This window comes from Cyprinus carpio, chromosome B3 (genome assembly GCF_018340385.1).
Source record: "Cyprinus carpio isolate SPL01 chromosome B3, ASM1834038v1, whole genome shotgun sequence".
Lineage (NCBI taxonomy): Eukaryota > Metazoa > Chordata > Actinopteri > Cypriniformes > Cyprinidae > Cyprinus > Cyprinus carpio.
The window spans coordinates 26065055-26086842 of record NC_056599.1 but is presented as its reverse complement, the minus strand read 5'-3'; the positions used below and the strand labels follow the sequence as shown (position 1 = coordinate 26086842).

The following is a 21788-nucleotide window of genomic DNA, read 5'->3' as shown; positions in this document are numbered from 1 at the left end:
TGTTTTGTGTGTATGTCTATACTCTATATATGGAGCTGCAATAATGGAGTAGTTCGAGATTTAGCTTGTACTAGAATGACCATCATGTTGTTTTAAATAGAGTGCCTGAATTAAGCCAGATGTCGAATTAACCATACAAGACAGCATCAGAAATGTATTTAAATTCTGTAATGTGACATAATTCCTAGTCCGATCGAATATTTGGTAGAAAATAATGTTTCTTTTTTCATTTAATTGGATTGCTGTTGTATTGTAATGATATTATTGGTTCGTAATCTGCATAGCCTTTTTATCAAGAAGAGGAAAGAATAGCAGTTTTAGAGGTCTCTTAGAATAATGTGTGCTTATGGATCATGCATAATAGGACCAGGGACATTTGTTTAAAATATATATATTTTTTTTTACTATACCGTTTAAAAGTTTGGGGTTGGTAAGTTTTTTTTTTTGTTTTTTTTTCAGATTTATTTTTTTTTTTTATCTTATGCTCATTAAGGCTGCATTTATTTGATCAAAGACACAGTAAAATATTAATACTGTTTAATAATATATTGTTTAAAATACCTGTTTTCCATTTTAATATATATATATACATACAGTATATTCCTGTGATGTCAAAGCTGAATTTTCAGCAGCATTAGTCTTCAGTGTCACTTGATCCTTCAGAGATAATTTGATATGCTGATTTGGTGCTCAAGAAATAGTTCTTATTATTATAAATTTTAAATATAGTTGAGTTTCTTTATATTATTGTGGTATATATTTTTAGGATTATTTAAAAAATAGAAATGTCAAAACAGCAACATCTTTTAAAAACATAATTTTATGTAACAATTTAAAACTTGTACTTTCACTTTTGGTCAATTTAATCAAACATCCTTGCTAAATAAAATGTTATGACCCTAAGGTTTGGATGATTGTGTATTTTAGTGTTTAATATTTAAATCACATTTCATTTAATGTTGTTTTAATATCTGAATTTAAAATTGCATGATACTGCATTTGCAACCCGTATTACTTCCAGAATGTTGATGTTATACTAAAAATGTAATTAGGAATTAATTAGATCTTGAAAAGTTGATGTTTCATGTCAGAATAAAGCAAGACCTGAAACCTAAAAGTAATTTTGCAGTCAGTTATTGAGAGGAAAAATGTCCCAAGAATCAGGCCATATTTATTTGAGCCTCTACCTGCTGAGACCCGAGATGGAGGATGAGACGTTGAGGCTGAAGGCCAAGTTCTCCCTCGAGAGCATCTATAATTTGCTATTATTGCCGTCGTCTTTATTGCGTTAATGTTAATCTGCATTAAATTAGTGCGTTGACTATTGACAGGTTTTTGGAAAGACTGCATTATTACAGTCGCTTGCTTAAATAGATAATTGGCTTTTGTTAAACATTATCTATTTTGAAAAGGCACATCTTTTCTGAAGTGAAAACATTTTGTTTTAATTTGCATATATTTTGATGAAACATAATGAAAACTGTTTTTCCCTTTTGAAAATAAACACTGATAAATTGCAAAATAAAGCATAGAATGTGCATTATGAAAATAAATAGAGTAAATGTAGGCCTATTTTTCATGCTTACATCAGCTATGGTTTTTTTTTTTTGTGTGTGTGTGTGTGTGTGTGTGTGTGTGTGTGTGTGTGTGTGTGTGTGTGTGTGTGTGTGTGTGTGAAGGAAAAACGGATTGTGTGTTGTAATGTCAATTTGTTGTCCCAGTGGTCACGTTGAGCTTCTCACAATTATATTGACACATTTAAGAGTGGTTCCTGCCAGTAGTTTTTTGTCACCTTGTCAGTTCTTTCTCCTTCACACAAGTGAGCAAGTCCTCAGTGCCAAATCATTTATCCTCTCGCATCGTCTCTGCAGTGGGAGCCATTTTGGTGCCACAGTTTCACTGTAGTAACTGAGCCCAGAGGGGGCAACAGAAAAACCGCAGGACCAGCTTGAGCCAGCATAACAAAAATAGTACCCCCCGTCCCCATCCTCCAGGCCAACTGGCCTTTTTGGTTCCTCTTGTCACTGATGGGAAGGTGACTTTGGCATACAGCCACTGTTATCTCTGCTTTGCCTTGACTCATAGTGATCACTGAGGTCATTAAGGGCAGGGAGAGGTCTAACTGCCCCCCTACTGGACACAGTGGTGCCAATGTTCTCTAAAGACCCTTTAAAGTGGGGGTGTTGAGTCTAAGCAGTTTTCCTTGAGTGCTAATAGCCCACGTATTCACATTGCGCACACACACAGAAGGATCAGAAAGTGGAAGGGCAGGGTTGATTGGGGGTAATTTGGGGATTTTGGAAGGGCAGCTATTTCGACTACAAATGTCCCTGGAGAGAAAGAGGGGAGGAGGGGGAGAGAACAACAGGGATAACACGCACACACTCGCACTCTTTCATGTGAACGCACACACACAGCATTGTTTTGTTGTGTTGGCCACATTGATACATGGGTACACCGTGGGATACTGGAGGTGTGTGCGGTGGCCTAGAAACATCATCACACCCGTGGCTCCGGACAGGAGGGAGAGGGGGGTCTGGAGAGGTAATCCTGTCTTCAGGCTCCTACAAAGAAGGTCAGTACTGCCCATGGGCCCATCCTCTCCTCTCATCATTTGCTCACTCCTCATGTTGTTCCAAACCCATAGGGTTTCTTTCTTCTGTGGAACACCAAATGAGGTGTTTGAAAGAATGTTCATGCTGCTCCTTTTCTATATACATCTCACATAACTGGGAAAATGTAAAGTAAATGTAAATGTTCATGATTTTTCCACATTTCCATGACTCTAAAATGTCTCAGGCTACAGTACGTATGTATCTGGCCCTCCAGGGTAAGATTTGAGGAACCCTGGCCTATGGTGTCATTACCGGCACAACCGCAGCATAAAAGGACACGGGGAGAACATTCTTCAAACTTCTTCGTCTGAAGCTTATGTCCAAAGCATGGCGAGGAGACAAGAGGACGCAGTGTCTCGTTCCCTTCTCAGGGAACCATGGTTACATACATAACCTGAGACGTTCCCTTTCGAAGGAACCTCAAACTGCGTCCTCTAGAGGTCACTGTGGGGAACGGTATACCCACGCCGCCATGCTGAGGGGAGTGCATGCCAGAAACCACTGCGAGCACTAAGTACCAACTCTACCATAGCCATGGGAGTTGCCCCTAGGATGCCTTGATGGCTGTCAGTGACATCATCCCCTATGTCCAAAGGCCTGAGCTATGCGCCGAAGAACTTACCTGTAAGGGGCTGGCTTGAGGAGGCCTGAGCCCAGGGCAAAGCTCAAGGCTTGGAATCGAAATAAAAGGATTTCTTTAAGGGGATACGGCCGAGTATCAGGGCTTACATAAACCCATATCTTGGCCTGTCACACGGAGGCTACATTCTGCTCTTCAAACGAGCTGTCCGAAGATCACTGGATACTCCGGGAACTTAGTAGCAAACACCCTTCCTAAAAAGGGTATACACGGAGAGTGGGGCCCAAGGTAAGACCGAGGCCAGAGCCAGCTCAGAGAAAAAGGATGAGGCCAGCTTCGCATCACCCTTTACCATAAATTATTTTAGAAAGGTGTGCAAAAGGCTTAGCGTGCACACCTACCATGAACATAAATTTGATAGAAGTGCACATAGAACTAACATGTGCACTTTCTGTAAATATGGATTTTAGAAATATCGTTACTAAAAAGGTCACAAAACCAGGGCGGGCCTGGAACTTGATGTGACTGAGACCACTCAGGGGAAGCAGGGTACTCAGCTTAGCGCCTGTGGACCTGAGGGTGGCGTCTCTCATAGAAGAACCCTCTACCTGAGGGGAGCCTCGCCAACTGACTAAAAAAGAGTGGAGCTCTAGATAATCGTGCCCACTTCTGTTCCTCGATGAGAGCTTTGATCTGGGAACAATTTGCTCACAGGCACTCTTCAAGAAAATGGGAGCACCACCATGCCCAATCATGGGAGGAACCTAATAGGGAGGAAGAAATGGCCTAACAACCTAAAAGTCTATATTACAGGGCCTTGATACTCAGAAAGAGATTGCAACACAGACACTTAGGCGGGAGCGGCAAGCTCATAGAAAACCCTCAGGAAAAAGGGGAGTACTACCAAGCTCAACCATACATGTATCATCAGAGATACGTCAGTAGAGTGGGGCCCAGGTAAGGATCTGGGGCCTGAGCCCACTCAGAGAAAGGGGGCGAGGCTAGCATCGCGTCTCCCTTACCATGAAGGATTTTAGAAGGTGCGCAAAAGGCTTGATGTGCACACCTACCATGAATATGGATTTTTAAAAGGAGTGCACAGAGAACTAGCATGTGCACTCACCATAAAAATGGATTTTAGACTAAGCTCCAAAAGCAGAGGACTCATTAACCGAGAGGGGAGCTCTGTTAAGCTCAACCATAAGAACAGCCGGCCATGGAGACAGAATGTAGCCTAGCTACCTGATGTGGTTGCTGTACGGAGATCCAGAAAGCAGGGGGTCCGATTCCCAGGAGTAGGAGAGACACACAGATGCTAAGTTTGGAGCGGCGTGCTCATAGGCGAACTTCGAGAATGAGGGGAGCACTGCTAGGCTCAACCATAAGAGCAGCTTAACAGGGAGGCAGAGAGAGGCCTAACAACCTGAAGCTGTTGCTCAACGGAGCTCCAAGGAGCGGGGTACCCAATGAAAGGAGACCCCAGATGGTCAGTTGGGAGCGGCATGCTGAAAGGTAGCTCTCTAAGGAGAGAGGCGCATTGCTAGGCTCAACCATAAGAGCAGCCTAACAGGGAGGCTGAGAGAGGCCTAACAACCTAAGGCTGCTGCTCAACGGAGCTCAAAGGAGCGGAGGACCCGATGTGAGGAGACCTCAGACACTCAGTTGGGAGTGGCATGCTCAAAGGTAACTCTCTGAGGTGAGGTAAGCACTGCTAAGCTCAACCAACAAAGAGAGCAGCCTAATAGGGAGGCAGAGAGAGGCCTAACAACCCGATGCTGCTGCTCAATGGAGCTCAATGGAGCTCCAAGGACCGGTGGACCCGATGAGAGGAGACCTCAGACGCTCAATTGAGAGCGGCATGCTGAAAGGTAGCCCTCTAAGGAGAGGGGAGCACTGCTAGGCTCAACCATAAGAGCAGCCTAACAGGGAGGCAGAGAGAGGCCTAACAAGCTGACGCTACTGCTCAGTGGAGCTCCAAGGAGTGAAGGACCATATGAGAGGAGACCTCAGACTCTCAATTGGAAATGCCGTGCTCACCAGACACCCAACGTGCGAGCCATGTGAAACTGAGCAAAGCCTCTAGTGAGATAACATGCACTCCTAATCGTGCTTAGCTTATCATTAACATAAACAAACAGTCAGTGAAGATGAAGAAGAGGATGACGTGTTCTCTCGGCACCCTTTTATGCTGTGGTCACATCGGTAATGACGTCATAGGCTGTCACCGGCCAATGTCATTGTCGTGTTTAGATATGTGCTTCAGACACTGGTCACGCCAAAGACGTTCCCCATAGCAACCTCTAGAGGACGCAGTTTGAAGTTCCTTCGGAAGGGAACTAACTTAATGGCCACAAATTAATTTTAATTTTAGAAACACTGTATATTATAAAACATAAACTATGAAAATGCCACTAGATTGCGACAACAATAGACTGAGGAGAATTAAACTGAGATTGGGAAATTTAAAGCTGCTAAACATTTTGATACATTACCATTCAAATGTTTGGGGTTAGTTAAGGCTGATTTATACTTCTGCGTCGAAACTACGGCGTAGCTATGCCATAGGTTGTGCGTAGTCTGCGTAGCCTGACGTGCACCTCTCCAAAAATGTCACAGAGCGTCAAATCTATGTGGACCGCAAGGGCTGATTGGTCTGCTAGTACCCCTCCCTCCATATGTATTTGAGTTTAGTGTGTTATTTGCACTTTAACATATTTTAAAGTTACACCTTCTTATTTAAAATAAAACAAAGCAAAGAACAAGTGTCTTATCATTTATTATAAAATGTAGCTTTACATCACTTTGTTTTTTGCGACAAACAGTTGTTCTGTCATGGTACGTTACAAGTCCTTCTGGAGATTGAAAGAATTCCATCTTCTTCTGGTCCGTTGTCATCTCTTTTTTGTAGTTTTAAATAAATGATCCGTTCTTTGATATTTATTTGCCGCAGTCACGGCTGATGCTTCTCCGACAAGCAGCTTCTTCTTTGGCTTTTGCTGTGGTCTGTGGGTAACACAAGCAACATGACCGTGGACACTGCAGACTAGTGGTTTACATGTGTACTGCATGTCGACGCGGACAATGACACAGAAGTGTAAATGAAAACTGACGCACAGCCTACGGCATAGAGGCTACGGTGTATGTCCGACGCAGAAGTATAAATCAGCCTTTAGTGGGGTTGAATGAAATTAATACTTATATTCAACGAGGATGCATTAAATTGATCAAAAGTGACAGCAAAGATTTATTTTAATGTTACAAAAAAATTATATTTTAAGTAAATGCTGTTCCTTTGAACTTTCTGTTCCTCAAAGCATCCTGAAAAAATGTATCATGGTTTCCACAAAAATATTTAACAGCACAACATCAGCATATTAGTATAATTTCTGAAGGAATTTGACACTGAAGACTGAATGACTGACAAAAATTCAGCTTTGTCATCACAGGAATACATTACTTTTAATAGAAAACAGTTATTTTAAAATGTAATAATAAACAATCTAGAAAACTAAAACAATTCTAGAGTGAAATCTAATTAAAACTAAATTGACTTAAAAACAATGTAAAAATTAATGAAAGAAAAATAAATGTTTGTCTCTTTGGAGCTTGGTGGGCCATTTAATCTTTCATTGAATAAAAAGGCAGTGTGAACATTCTTTAAAATGTCTCCTTTTATTTTCCATAGAAAAAAAGTCCTACTGCAAATGTTTGATTCTGGTTGAACTAACCCTTAAAGGGTTAATCAGTTAGCTTTTCTTCACAAGTATGTGCTCTTTAAAAGCATGACTAAATCTTTAAGACAGAAAAGTAATTAGCCAGCTAGTCACTTAGGATGTAGTCTAGTTTAATGTCTGGTTTAAGTCAGATAAGCCTGTAAGCCTCTTAGTCTGGAGATGGCTTGATTGGCTTAGTTTTGGATCTGATAAAAAATCAGTATGTGCTAGTTATGCAATCAAATATGATATTATCAGTGTTTGATGTGTTTAAAAGCATTCTTATGAGTAAGAGCGAGCAAGAGAAAAAGAAGAAGAATACAACCGCTTAGATCTGTCCGAGTCTGTTACATGGAAGGTCACACCAAACAACCTGCTGAATAAAATACCTCCTATAAAATACACCAAGGCTACCGAAGAATAGAGAGGGCGAAAAGGAAACTCTGATGTTGTGTGTGTGTGAAAAAGAGAGAAAGAGAGAGACACAGCATCTTCTATCACTAGTGAGCACTGTATTGGCTCTGATGCGCTCTGTCTGCCCAAATCTACTGCCTGAAGGTGAAGTCAATGCATCACCGTGACAGTGTTTGTGTGTGTGTGTGTGTGTGAATGTGCACACATATGCATGTGTGTTTCTGTATATCTATGTACGTTTAACCTTCATGTTCACCAGCTTGACTTTTGCTATTTTTGGTGTTTGAGGTCCCTATGGAAGTTGTTCCTGCCCTGGAATTCTGACTTTTAAACCCAGAATTACAAGATATAAAAAGTCAGAATTGTGAGATAAAAAGTTGCAATAAACTTTTTTTCTTTTCATTTCTGTGACAGAAACAATTGCAAGATGTAAACTCAGAATTCTGAGAAAAGAGTCAGAATTGTGAGATTAAAAAATTGCAATTAGGTTTTTTAATTTTTTATTTGTGTGACAGAAACAGGCTTTCATAGGTCCCAGATGTGATGTACATATAAAATTAAAACAATAGTATGTGCTCATTTTCACTTCAGATTTGTGTATGTTACTCTGACCTAATCAAAACGTAATAGTCAGATATGATTAAAGCTTTACCCCTCTGGTTAACCAGAGTTTATATACACCTTCAGAAATGTGGCTGGTTGTAATGCTATAGTAACATGGTTTTTACTTAAGAATAAACTGATCCCAAAATTGAGGTTAAACTTGAGTAACTGATGATCAATCAGCACTATGATCGTCATGTTTGAGAATATCAGGATGATTTTAATGCACTTTAATGATTTTAAACATTTCAGAAAATTTGTCATAACTTGATCGTTTCAGTGAATTGATTCAAAACTCTTCAGAGGTTTGTTTATCACAGAAACTTTTCCAAAGTTTTAGTGATAATGTATAATGCAGTCTAGGTTTGAGAGCATACTGGAAATCCTAAAATAAAAATGAAAAACTTGTTTTATTCAAATGTAAAAATCTTTAAATCTGTAAACAAACAACAACAAAGCATCTATAAAAGTAAAACAAAGAATTATGACATAAAGTTAATAACCACATGTTCAATTCAGCACTTTTCTAGATCTTGATCACGTGAATTGTCTTGCTTCCACTGAAGCACGTTTTTTACTTAAATTGTTATGCTAATAAAATTTGTCATAAAATGTATTAAATATAAAAATAGATGCACTTTCACTAGTGGTCTCATATTTTAAAAGCAGAGAAAAATGTCCCTTTAAGTCATTTTAGATGAAATACATATTGTAATATTGATGAAATGTCATCTAAAGACAGAAAGATATTGAAAAACAATTTTTTTGCTATATCACCCAGCCCCAAACACCACCAATATAATTCTACTCATTTATGCAGCTTACAGCTAAAAAAAAAACCCCAAAAGGCTAAATAAAACTTATTCAAAATATATATAAAAAGATAGAGAAAAAGATAGAGGAAGAGAGAACAGAGAGATGGACAGATAAGAGCTAAATGAATGTCAGAAGTGTTACGCTTTGTGCAGTTCTTCAGTTAAATCACCAAAAGGCTGTTTAATAAGTCAACATGTCTTCGGTTAGCAGAAGGACCGCGGGGACCATTTATAGCGGCGTGCGCTTGATGTCACGAGGGGGAGGACGGTAAATGAAGTCGCACAGATGTGCTTGTGTAGATTAATGTCTTCATTGAGCTGCCATTATTTGGCATGACGCATGAGGCTTATTTAAAACAATTACAGACCACTGCTGCCAAACACATCCCAAAACACATTCCACACTCTCTCATAAAAAACAAAAAAAGCATAAAAAAAACAGAAACACATTCACAGGCAGGAAATAGGGCGAGTGGGAAGGGACATTTCAATGACATTATGTCCTTCAAGAGGTGCTGCATCTATTCAACCGGTAAATAGATATGCAAAAAGATCAACTGAACACCTGCTTACTAATGAACCACAATGCTGTTCGAGAGATAGATGGAGAGCGACCCAAAACGACAGGCACAGATACATAGATATCACTGTATGTTTAGCACTCCGCCTGTGTGACACATTTTCCGCCATTTCTGCCGTACATTTGCATTTACGTTCACGGTCTCTGTTGATACATTCTTAGCGGAGCACTATAGAGGTTGAATAATGAGATTTTAAAAACACTTTTCCTTATCATGCTGCTGCAGTGTTCCACTGCATTAACGTCAGGCACGTCTAATCTCTCTCGCTAAGTCTGGGGGGGGGGGTGTATCCGGTGTGCTTTTCTTCAGTAAGGTGTTTGATCATGTAATAAGTGATGTTTATTTTGAGGTCACAGCTCTTAAGTGGCTGCTGACACAGGAAATGACTTCATTTAAACAGGAAATGAACTCAGCTAAGCTTCTGTCACTCCACATCACTTCATAAGTGGCTGTGATTGAGTGCTCAGTTTTTCTATGTGTTGAGGTGTCTGTATTAAAAGAGAGAGTGACAGACAGACAATGAATGAAGGGGATGGAGGGAATTTCTTTTCATGTATGTATATGAAATTCATTTTATTACAAAATACCGTACCTAGTGGCATTTATTTTAACATGGCACTTACTTTGCTGATTTTATAATTTACGGCAACAAAATTCATACATGTTTAGGTATGATTTAAGTGTCCAAATATTTTGGGGTCACTGTGTATTATTATAGTGTATAATTTGTATATTTAAAAATAGTAAATTGATGCAAATAAATAAACAAATAATTTTGCCATGTACATTGAAATATTGTGAATATTATTTTGATTATTTTTTCTAATAAAAAATTATTGTAAAAAAATATTATTAATAATAATAATAATAAATAATAGTAATAGATTAAGAATGTTTTTACGATGGCAATTTTTACAATTGTACAATATCATTATTATTATTATTATTATTATTATTATTATTATTATTATTATTATTATTATTATTCACCAGAGTACTTAGACATATTTAGACTCTTAAGCCACCCTTAAAAATGTATGAAATTAAACAGCATTTAAAAAATATAACCCTTATTAATTTGAATGTAATTATATTATTAAAATTAATAATTAAAATAATTAGTTGAAGAAGAATATTTTCCACAATCAGTAGTTCTGATTGATAATGATTCTATTGGTGGTAATAAATGACGTCTCTTCTGATTTCACAGTTTTTAATAGTGCTTTAAAAAAAAAAAAAACTATATAGTACAAAAAGAGCAAAACCCTTTTTAAAGAACATTGTCTTATCAGTGTAACAACTGCACAGCCTTTTGCTGCCACACACACACACAGTTTGATTGAGATAAGAAAACAGCATGCGCTCTCCCTCTGCATATATTCACCCTGCAGTCATGACACTCACAAATAAGAACACACTTCCTCTCTATTCCTCATTGCTTTCCTTGTGTTTTTCTTCCTCATCTGCATGGCGCTTTGTTCCATGTGCCGCTGTGGTTTACTGAAGCGTAACAGATGAATGAATGTGATACTTTGATTTTATATTTATGTCCTGCAATTCCTGCTCTTTATCAATTTGATATTTGTAGTCGTGCACCAAACCTCTCACCCTCCCTTCCTTCAGCCGGACTCTCTGGGGGAAAAAGAAAAAAGGAGTAATTTATCACTGTGCAGCCTCAGGGTGTTTAACACACACTTGCACACACACACACACACACACACACACACACACACACACACACACACAGAAGCCTTAGGCTTTATTGTTCCTTTGTGGCAGATGGGTTGCCCGCTTTGCACCATTGGTTTTGATGATGCTCTCCCTCTCAGTCTCTCTCTCTGGAATGCACACGCTTACACACTTGCACACCTACTGAAGAGCCTTTATTTGACAGTATGGCACATAAAATGTGTTTTGGGGCCATATGGTCTGCAGTTATTGAATGGACAATAAGTTAGTAAACTCTCCATAGAGAGTTATTTCCTTTGACGTTTACTTTTTTATGCGTGTGTGTGAGTTATGGGTGTTTTAGAATGATTTTTATTGTTTCTAATTTTGTGTTGGTTTTAATTTCAATTGTAAATAGAATTTATGATGTTAATGATTAACCGAAGACATTTCTACGCACAGCAAAAGCTCCTAGTCATGCTCAAATGTTCTGCCTTATGATCTTATCATTTAATCAGGTCGTTTATTGTCTCCTTTGGGCTCGCTAACACTATTTTCGATTCTGATGCAGGAGCAGTTTGTAAAGGTTACATTAGAAGTACATTCACACCGCAGGCGTCACGAACGAATAATATTCACCTGCCTTGTTTAATTCACAAACAAACTCTCTGCTGAATTTTGACTGATTACTATAAGGAAAAACATTATGCTATTCATCTTTGTGTTGAAGTTTAATTTGCAGTGGTGAGACAACGTAGAGACTGAAGGAAGTGCTTTATAAGCATTTTGATGCCTTTTGTTATGAAATGGAGCAGAACGGAAAAAAATGCTTGTAAAATATATAATCAGTGTATAATATAAATACATTATAATTGATTTCTATTGTATAGCACAGAATGAAGAAAAATTTTTGGATATTGTGTTTGCTGAATATACCCAAAAGTCACATAAATTCATTCCAAGTATGTCCAGTAAACTGGTTTTTAATGCGGCTGAGGCAGAAGCACTGTGTCGGCGCCTTCTGGATCCAAGCAGAGAAGATGATAAGACGTTATTAAAAGAGGCTCTTATTTTGAATGGCGAATAGGCCATCTTAATGAACAAGAAAGAGGCTCATACAACATTCTTTTTCTCATGCTTTGCACCTCGCTTTCTCTCCATGCTTTTGCAATTGTATCAGCTAGATAGATAATATGTAACTGACAGATTCTCTTGTGTATAATAATGCATATGCAGATTTGAGATATGTCGAGTAGAGATTTGTATTCAAAGTCGCTTTGAACATAAATGTAGATCAGTCAAGGTCAAACATTCTCTTAGAAATCTGATCCTGATCTTTTTTTGTGTAATTGGTTTCAGTAATATTCTTCTTGTTTTCAGAATATGAATTACTGTTTCAAAGTTTGGGGATTTTTTAGAAACTGTTTTGTTTATTCAGCAAGAATTGCATTAAATTGATCAAAAATTATAGTAAAAACATTTATTATGTTTCAAAAGATTTCTATTAAAAAAAAATGTTCTTTTGCAAATGTTGCCATTTCATGTTAATGTTAAATGTAGGGCTTAAAACAACATTAAATGAAATGTGGTTTAACCAAACCTTAAAATATACATTATTATTCAAAATTTGGGTTCAGAAGTTTTTTTTAAGAAATTAATTTTATCTTGTAAGGGTGCATTAAATTGATCAAAAGTGAAAGTAAAGACTTTTCCATTGTTATATAATAATAATAATAATAATAAATGCTGTTTGAACTTTCTATTCTTCAATAATCCTGAAAAATGTATCATATTATTATTTCATATTATAATTATTAATAGCATGATTTCTGAAGGATCATGTAACACTTAAGACTGGAATATTGATGCTAAAAATTCAGCTTGAACATCACAAGAATATATGACATTTTGAAATATATTTAAATGGAAAAGTCATTTACAGATTGTAATAATATTTCACAATGTTATGGTTTTACTGTATTTTTGATTAAATAAATGCAGCCTTGTTGACACAAGAGACTTCTTTCAAAAACTAAAAAAAATCTTACAGCCCCCAAATACATAAGATGTTATTTGTTTAAATTTTACCTCAAATGATTTGTGAGAGGGCTATTTTGGACACACAATACATAAGATGTTATTTTGAGACTGGCACATTTTTACATTCAGACACACACACACACACACACACACACACACACACACACACACACACACACTCACAAAAGCACTTCATTAAATTGAGATTTCTGGGTAGATTCAATTCGGCATGAGTGAACACATCATGATGTTTCATTAGCCATTATTATACATTCACATGACACACACAACATGCACTCACAACACACACACACACACACAAAAAAACACAAAAACAAACACAAAACACACACACACACACAGCCAGAGACCCCTAATTACATACTTGATTCAATGTAAGCTGGCAGGTGAACTGCAAAATGAACAGGCACACAAAAACTAACAACAAAGGAGGAGAGGAAGGCCGAAAATAGAGGGACAGAATAGCTCTCTCTTTTCACTCTCTAATGCTTAATTGATAAAATCTTTGCTAATTATGCTCATCATATTACATGTGCATCATCAGCCAATCAGGTCCCCTGGTTTTAAAGGTCAGTGTTGGGTGACCTCTGTGTTCTGGAAGGGTCTTCATATTGCAACTAATTAATTCTGCTTGTTTCTGTCCCTCTCTGACACGCAGCTTCAGCGGAGCCTACAATCATTCCATCATTTCCTCTCTCATTATGTTCTTCATGCGCTGTTACGTCTAATCAAAACCGGCACGCTCGTCCTTTAGGATTGTTTTGTTGAAGGGAACAGAGAGAAGAAGCGATGTAGGGAAGGAAGGACAGAAAGAGGGAAAGAAATACATGCAGGTCAGAGAGAGGTGGAAGGAAAGAGAAGGAGAGTGAATTGTAGAGATTCGGGAGTGAGTCCTGATTGTGGTTGCTGAAGGGTTTCGACAGACTGGTGCAGAGAAGAAAGACAGAGTGAGGATTTGATTGAAAAGTGTTTTTTGTGCAGCCTTACAGAATGAGAGAGCACCTGACTGCAGATTATTTATTTATTTGTTTATTTGGATTTTTTTTAAGGAAGTAGGCATCAGACAGGCCTGAGGAATGGAAAGACGCACACAGGGATACTTTCTGTCATGTAGCGTTAGGGCTCATGTTGCTTCACTGTATCTGAGTGCAGCCAAGTCAATCCCTTGATACCAGTTAACGAGATTCACAACCGCTCGCACTTAATTAACTATTAAGCCCACTTTGTTTCTCTACTTGTATTTCTTCAGCTACAGTATGTTCAGCATTCATCCCTCTTTCATTATGTATCCCTCTTACATCTCATCTTTCTGGTGTTATATGCCTCTGTGGTTGACTGATATGAGTGTTTTAGGATGGTTAAAGCCTGATAAAAGGTAATTATATACATGATATATTAAGTCAATGCTTGATTATGTAACACTTTTTAAAGCAGCAGAAGTTGATTTGAATACTGTTTAATATATAATAAAAAATAAAAATAAAAATAGTAACCCAAGGAAATACTGTAAATGTCAAACACAAATGTATTTGATTAAAAAGTACAGTTAAAAGGTAGTGCTTTAAAAATTGCAATTTTAAATAACTGTTTGTATTTGAATATATTTTCAAATGTATTCCTTTGAAGCAAAGCTGAAATTTTCAGCATCATTACTCCACTCTTCAGTGTCATATGATCCTTCAAAAAATCATTACTGATTTGGTGCTTCAGAAACATTCTTCACTTATTATTATCAGTGTTAAAATTTGTGCTGATTCATTTTTTTGTGGAATCCGTGATGCATTATTTTTCTTAGATTCTTTGGTGAATAGAAAGTTCAAAAGAACAGATGTTTATTTGTTTATTTGAAATATAAATCTTTTGTGACATTATAATATGCCTTTTAATTCATCCTTGCTGTATAAAAGTATTCATTTATTTTCATTTTTTAATTTATATGTATTTATTTACTTATTAATGTTATATACTGTATATCATAATGAATGTATAATAATAAATATTACATATTATTATATTTTATATTATATTTTATATGAGAACATAATATTATTGACTCAAAATTTGCTCACAATTTTTTTTAATACTAAATATACACTTGCCGAGCAGGCAAGTGCTGATAATATCTAAATGGTAATTATTGGCTCATAATTATCTCAGATGCTATATTTCTAAATGTAATTATTGGCTCATAGCCTAATCGTTATTTAGAAAGCCACCAAGATATCCAAAAATGGTTCTTTATCAAATATCTCTGGTCATCACCGAGGAGCCGAGCATCAGCCCTACACCGTCTGAGCTGGTTCTTCTGGACTGACCAGGCCTGAGCTGAATTTTTGTGTGCTTATTAAAGAGCTCCGGTGCGACCTGACACACACACACTGCAGCTAAACACTATGCGCTCGTCTCAACAGCACAGAATGCAGCTCTCTCTTTGTCACATTCTCTCGCATCACAGACACATACAAATAGGCAAGCACAAATAAAACGAGCTATACATGTGCATACACACAAACACACACGCACATGCCTGTCACCCTCGGTTTCGTCTCAGGATGGACTCAGGCAGGGTTTGCTGCCGCAGGGTTTGTTTGTGACTGTGTGTGTGACACTGAGCTTAGGTTGTGTGTGCGGTACATGCTGTAGGCTTGTGCGTTATGTAAATGGGAAGAGGGATGTCGGTAATGCCTTCCAAAGCACACACACACACACTCGTACACACTTTCACATGTAAACATATTAAAAACATGTGCAGTGGGGTTCAAAAGCCACATTTGAAATTCTGGAAATAAACTAAATTTTGAAGTTTTTGATAAAAAACTGTTTTTGGTGTGAAAAGAAACAAGCATATTTCATATTTTGCATTATATTTCTGCATTATATACATTTATGACATTGATAATGTGACACTGTACAGACAGACAGATGTTATTGCTTTTATTAAAGCTCAAGCTGCCTCTTGGATCATTTCAACTCATGATGGAGAACATGATCATCAGATCTGATGCAAGTATGTGGCGTATATGCAGCTCAAGTGCAGGATCTCACTGTATACAATATCTTGCAAAAGTCTGAAGTCAGTAAGATATTTTAGAAGAAATTTATGCTTTTGTTCTGTTGTTTTGTTTTGTTCTGCTGTTGTATACTTTTTGTCACTTTTGTACTTCTTTGTACATAATGTTCATAAAACAAAAAATTCCACAAAAATATTAAGCAGCACATTGTAAATCCCCATTGATATTAATTAGTAATGTTACTTAAGCAATTAAGTAATGGCTGTTGAAAATTGAGCTTTGTTATAACAGGAATAAATTACATTGTAACATTATATTAAAAAAAGAAAATAGTCTTTTAAATTTTAACAGTGATTCACAATTTTACTGTTTTTACTATATTTTGATTAAATAAACGCAGCCTTGGCAGGCATAAGATAATTATTTTAAAACATTACCGACCCCAGACCTTTGAATGGTAGTCTGTGCACAAGCATTTATATTCAAATATTTAAAATGGATGTGTGAGGAAGTGAGTGTTGAAACAAAAGAGCAAATGAGGAAGGAATATGTGATGTGACATAGAAACACAGTGAGAGATGCCAGCTGGACTCTGGCTATGTTTGAGAGGAAGAGAGAGAGATGGAGGGAGGGAGATAGACAGAGAAGCAAGAGCAGCGGATTCTGCTAATTACAGCGCTCTGGAAATCATAATTACGCCTTTCAAATGTTGTCAGGAAAGAGAGAGGGGGAAAAAAATCTCGTCTTTCTTTTTGCTCAGTGTTTTGTGGTCCACTACATTCAGACACCAGCATATACTGGTGGCACCATCTGAATTCAAAGCTTTATCTGTTTGAGGCCAAGAGCATGTGTGTGACGTTCATTGTGTGGATGTGTGCATTTCTGGTTGAATATTGCGTGCGTATAACCACTTGAAAAATAAGTCTGCCTTTTCGGGGCGTGCTGGTCATTTATTTTGAGCTCCATTGAATTAGATTACACACAGTCACACCGAAATTTCTTTGGAACATGAAAATGTGATGGAATGAGGTTGCATGAGGCTTTAGGACTGAAGTGTCATCATTGAAACATCTCTGAAGCGCCTTGTGCGTAAGTTTTAAAGAAATAGGAAATTTAAGAGAAAGTTTACCCAACAATGGGGATTCTGTCATCATTTACTCGCTCTTATATCATTCCAAACCCACTGGACTTTTTATCTCGATGTGCGATGGCTAGTAGTCTGTAGAACTTGGTATCATCTATATTCGAATATAAATGTAAGCAGTTATTCTCTGATCATCTCTGTTCTCAGGTAATTATGCACAAATCCAGATTTTGTGTTGTGATCAGTTATGAAGTATGCAAGAAACAATGATATTTGGCTTCAGTAACATCAGACCAGTGTTATTTTAGTATTATTTATAGTATTATGTAATAGTATATACTAAGTTCTTTAATATTTTGAATTTATTTAATTTTTTGGTTTAAGTTTTAGTAATTTTATTATGTGCTTTTGTCATTTTAAACATTTCCATGTAACTATTTTTATTTGAGTTTTAGCAATTTAGTACAATTTATTAACAATTTATTTTACTTTGATATATTTATATATATATATATATATATATATATATAACTATATATATATATATATATATATATATATATATAAACAACAGCATAAACATTCTGCTAAACTTCTCTTTTTATGTCCCATGGAAGATGGAAAAATCACACAGATTTGGAAAGACATAAGGCTAAGTAGATGATATTTTTGAAACTTAGTTTGGAACTATATGAATTTTGTACACTAAGGCCTAATCTTGACCGTCAGAACATATCTGTGTGTGTGTGTGTGTGTGTGTGTTAGCATCAGTACTCTCTTTTGTGTGTGTGTGTGTGTGTGTGTGTGTGTGTGTGGTGAGGTGCTGGCTCTAATAAATTGTCAGGGCTATGATTAATGTTGCACTTCTGTGAGTTGATAGCATCAGTACTCTCTTTCACACACACACACACACACACACACACACACTGAAATGTGACAGTTTGACAGAAATAAATGACTGATATCAAGCCTCCATGGAGTGTGTGCGTGTGTGTCTGTGTACACTACACTGATTGATCTTTGTGGTAAGGTAAGTACCTATACGCTCCTAGATTTCAGATTCAGCCAACTGGAAAATGAGAAACCTTTACATCCCTGCTCCATTAAAAACATGATATCCCTGTAGACACGCACACCATTAAAAATCCCATGATGTCCATTTCACTGAGTGAGACACAGCCAATGTGGTCCAGTCCACACCCGATCAGTCTGACTTTTGTGTAAAGTATATATATTTATATTAATTATATATATTGTAACCTACAGTCTTATTGCTGAAAAGAAAAGGTTCATAGACATGTTTTGTCAACTAGCCATTCAGGATTTACTACATTTGTAGAGAGTGTTATTTGTAGGGTTAGGCCAGATTGGGTCACATGCCACATTTTGCAGTGTCCCCACACAATTTTAAATTGTGATTTCCAGGCCTGAAAAGTTATTTAATTCGATATACATAAAAAAAAATAAATAAATAAAAAAATTATATTAAGCCATGAGTTAATATAATTACATTGACTTATAATTTAAAAAAATTACATAATCTTTAAAAACTGTAAAAATTGTGAATTTTTAAAACCTTAAAAATAATCATGACATTTCACTCTTGATCTTGATGCACTTTCAAAAAGATCCTTTCAGGTTGATTTTTTTTTTTTCATGCAGTATTAACAATTAATTCTGAATAGATAGAACAATAATTGTAATCAGAGCAGTCAGTGTTTTGTGTGTGTGTGTCAGAATAATGATGGTTTAAAACTCATTCGATCCTGGTTCACTGAACTGTCTGACTGTTATTAAGCATCTCCCTTCTCTTCATTGATCATGGTATTTGTGCACTAATTGCTTGATTTAAATACTCTCCTGTCTTGGTCTGAACAGTGGCGATTTTCTCTTAAATGTGTTGGTTGTTGTTGTTGCTCTTCTCAGGTACGGCTGCTCAGGGGAGCCCCCTGCTGGCCTCATTACCGGTGCAGGGTCGCCCGCTGCAGACCCCTCTGGACCTGAAACACTTCCTGCCCTTCCGGCTCAGTGGCTCCTCCCCCCTCAACCTGTTCCCCAACTTCAACACTGTGAGTTCATCAGCAGTCTTGGTTCTATTTACTACATCTCACCTTCCCAAACGTGTCATAATTTAAAGTTAACATTTTAAAGGCATCGCGCTTGGTCCCAAATGTCAGCTCTAAATGTCAGGAACGATTCAGCAGAGTGCAGAATGTTTGCAAAAAGGGCCGCTAAACAGAGGTGTATTGTGTTAGATAGTAATTTTAGATTTAAGACTCGAGCAGCGGCTCAGATTAGGATCTAGATTTAGTTTCAGACTCTCTTAGCACCGTTTTGGAGGCAGTGTGTGTGTAACAGGGTTCTCTTTCTTCTGATATCCGCATCTGGACACACACACACACACACACACCCACACGCCATGGGTTATGTTCGTGAGTGCAATGTCAGTCGACTAAAAATAATATATCTTAGACACCAAGGGCATATCACATATATGCACTGTTAATATATAGTCAGGTGCTGGTTCTCTTTTTGACCAAATCCTTGTGTTTTTTTTTTTTTTACTACATACTACAGTGATAAATGCACCTGTCTCAATAGCAAAGTAGCTGTCAGTGACCTCTCTCCTCTCTTATCCTCCACTGCTTTCCTTTGCTTTCCTTACTGCTTCTCTTCTCTTCTCTTCTCTTCTCTTCTCTTCTCTTCTCTTCTCTTCTCTTCTCTTCTCTTCTCTTCTCTTCTCTTCTCTTCTCTTCTTTTTACTGCTGCTTTAGTGTGCTTATGTCTTCTCTGTTCGTCTTGTCTCTGCTCTTTTAGTCTCCTCTGCTCTGTTTTTCTCTTTACTACTGCTTTGTCTTATATTTTTCTTTTCTGTTCTTGTGTCATGTCATCTCTTTACAGCTGCTTTGTCTCACTTCATCTCATCTCATGTTAGCTATGTTTTTATCCACCTATTTTTATGCGTAGCTGGATGGAAACTCCAAGATGCGCATACATTCTAAAAATGTGCATTAAAATGTATGCACTCAACTAAGTAGGATAAATTTCTTATCCAGTAAGAACTACGAAAAATGCATGAACTATGATGAAAACACTTTTACCGAATAAATTCCTTAAAGCAGTGGTTCCCAACCACGTTCCTGGATGCCCCCCAACACTGCATGTTTTCCATGTCACCTTAATCAAACACACCTGATTCAGATCATCAGCTCATGTGCAGTGTTGGGGGGCCTCCAGGAACATGGTTGGGAACCACTGCCTTAAAGGGGTCATATGGCATTACTAAAAAGAACATTATTTTGTGTATTTGGTGTGATGCAATGTAATGCAGTTTAAAGGGATACTCCACCCCAAAATGAAAATTTTGTCATTAATAACTCCCATGTCGTTCCAAACCCCTAAAAGCTCTGTTCGTCTTCGGAACACAATTTAAGATATTTTGGATGAAAACCGGGAGGCCTGTGACTGTCCCATAGACTGCCAAATAAATAACAGTGTCAAGGTCCAGAAAAGGTATGAAAGTCATCGTCAGAATACTCCATCTGCCATCAGACATGAAATCTGGGTTATATGAAGCGAAGGGAGGGAACACTTTTTGTAAGCGAAGAAAACAAAAATAACAACTTTATTCAACAATTCCTTTGCCAACAGTCTCCTCTGTGTCTCTCTCATATATCACTGTATGCTGCGTATGCTCTTCTGTATCTTCATCCGTGCCACAAGGGTGTGGCTTTTCTTTCTTTCAATCAAAGCTAAATAACACGTAGAAACAGTGCATCCTTGTGGCAACGGATGATACAGAAGAGCATACGCAGCATACAGTGATATGGAGAGACACAGAGGAGACTGTTGACAAAGGAATTGTTGAAAATGAAGTCGTTATTTTTGGTCTGTGGGACAGTCACAAGCCTCCCGGTTTTCATCCAAAATATCTTAAATTGTGTTCTGAAGACAAATAGAGTTTTTACGGGTTTGGAACGACATGGAGGTAAGTGATTAATGACAAAATGTTCATTTAGGGGTGGAGTATCCCTTTAAGGTTAAAAAAACATTATTTGCTACATACTGTACACTATTGTTGCTCGCTCTTCTGAAACGTGTCGATTTTTACAAAGCTCATCGGTCTGAAAAGCGAGGTGTGCTCTGATTGGCCAGCTATCCAGCGCATTGTGATTGGCCAAATACCTCAAGCATGTGACGGAAATGTTACACCCCTCACCATACTGTGATGCTGTGTGCCAGCACGACGAGACAAAACAAGGCATCTGTTGAATCCAGTGGGGACATAATTACTGATTATAATGACTTATACTGTCTTTTTACGCATTGTGTTGCGTATTGTGCTGCGAAAACATGAAACCATGTCTGCATTTATGATCAGCGAAACAACAAACAACAAGCTCTACTCACCACTCAAAAAAAACCACTTAATAATCAACAACAAACAAATTAAATAAAAAAAAAAAAAATGTACTTACAGGCTGAGAGTCAGAAGCACCAGACTGTTCCTGCAAAGTTGGAATTGCCCCTCTTTATAGAACAGCTTTTGAGCACAGATTCATTGTAGGCAATCCACAGCGTGAAGTTGATGTATTTCCTCAGTGACCAGCACGGATCAGCACTAGGCATGATGAAGCGGATAT

The 21788-nt window shown here is 37.4% G+C and overlaps 1 protein-coding gene across 8 annotated transcripts in view; it reads left to right on the top strand.

Annotated features, from left to right (window-relative positions):
- LOC109055398 (zinc finger protein 385D-like) overlaps positions 1-21788 on the top strand; it is a 97306-nt gene that overhangs the window by 54073 nt on the left and 21445 nt on the right. For all 8 annotated transcript variants that reach the window (XM_042720459.1, XM_042720464.1, XM_042720460.1 and 5 more), the window contains one exon: positions 19072-19214. In XM_042720459.1, the coding sequence (XP_042576393.1) occupies positions 19072-19214 (143 nt within the window). The remainder of the gene's footprint in view (positions 1-19071; positions 19215-21788) is intronic.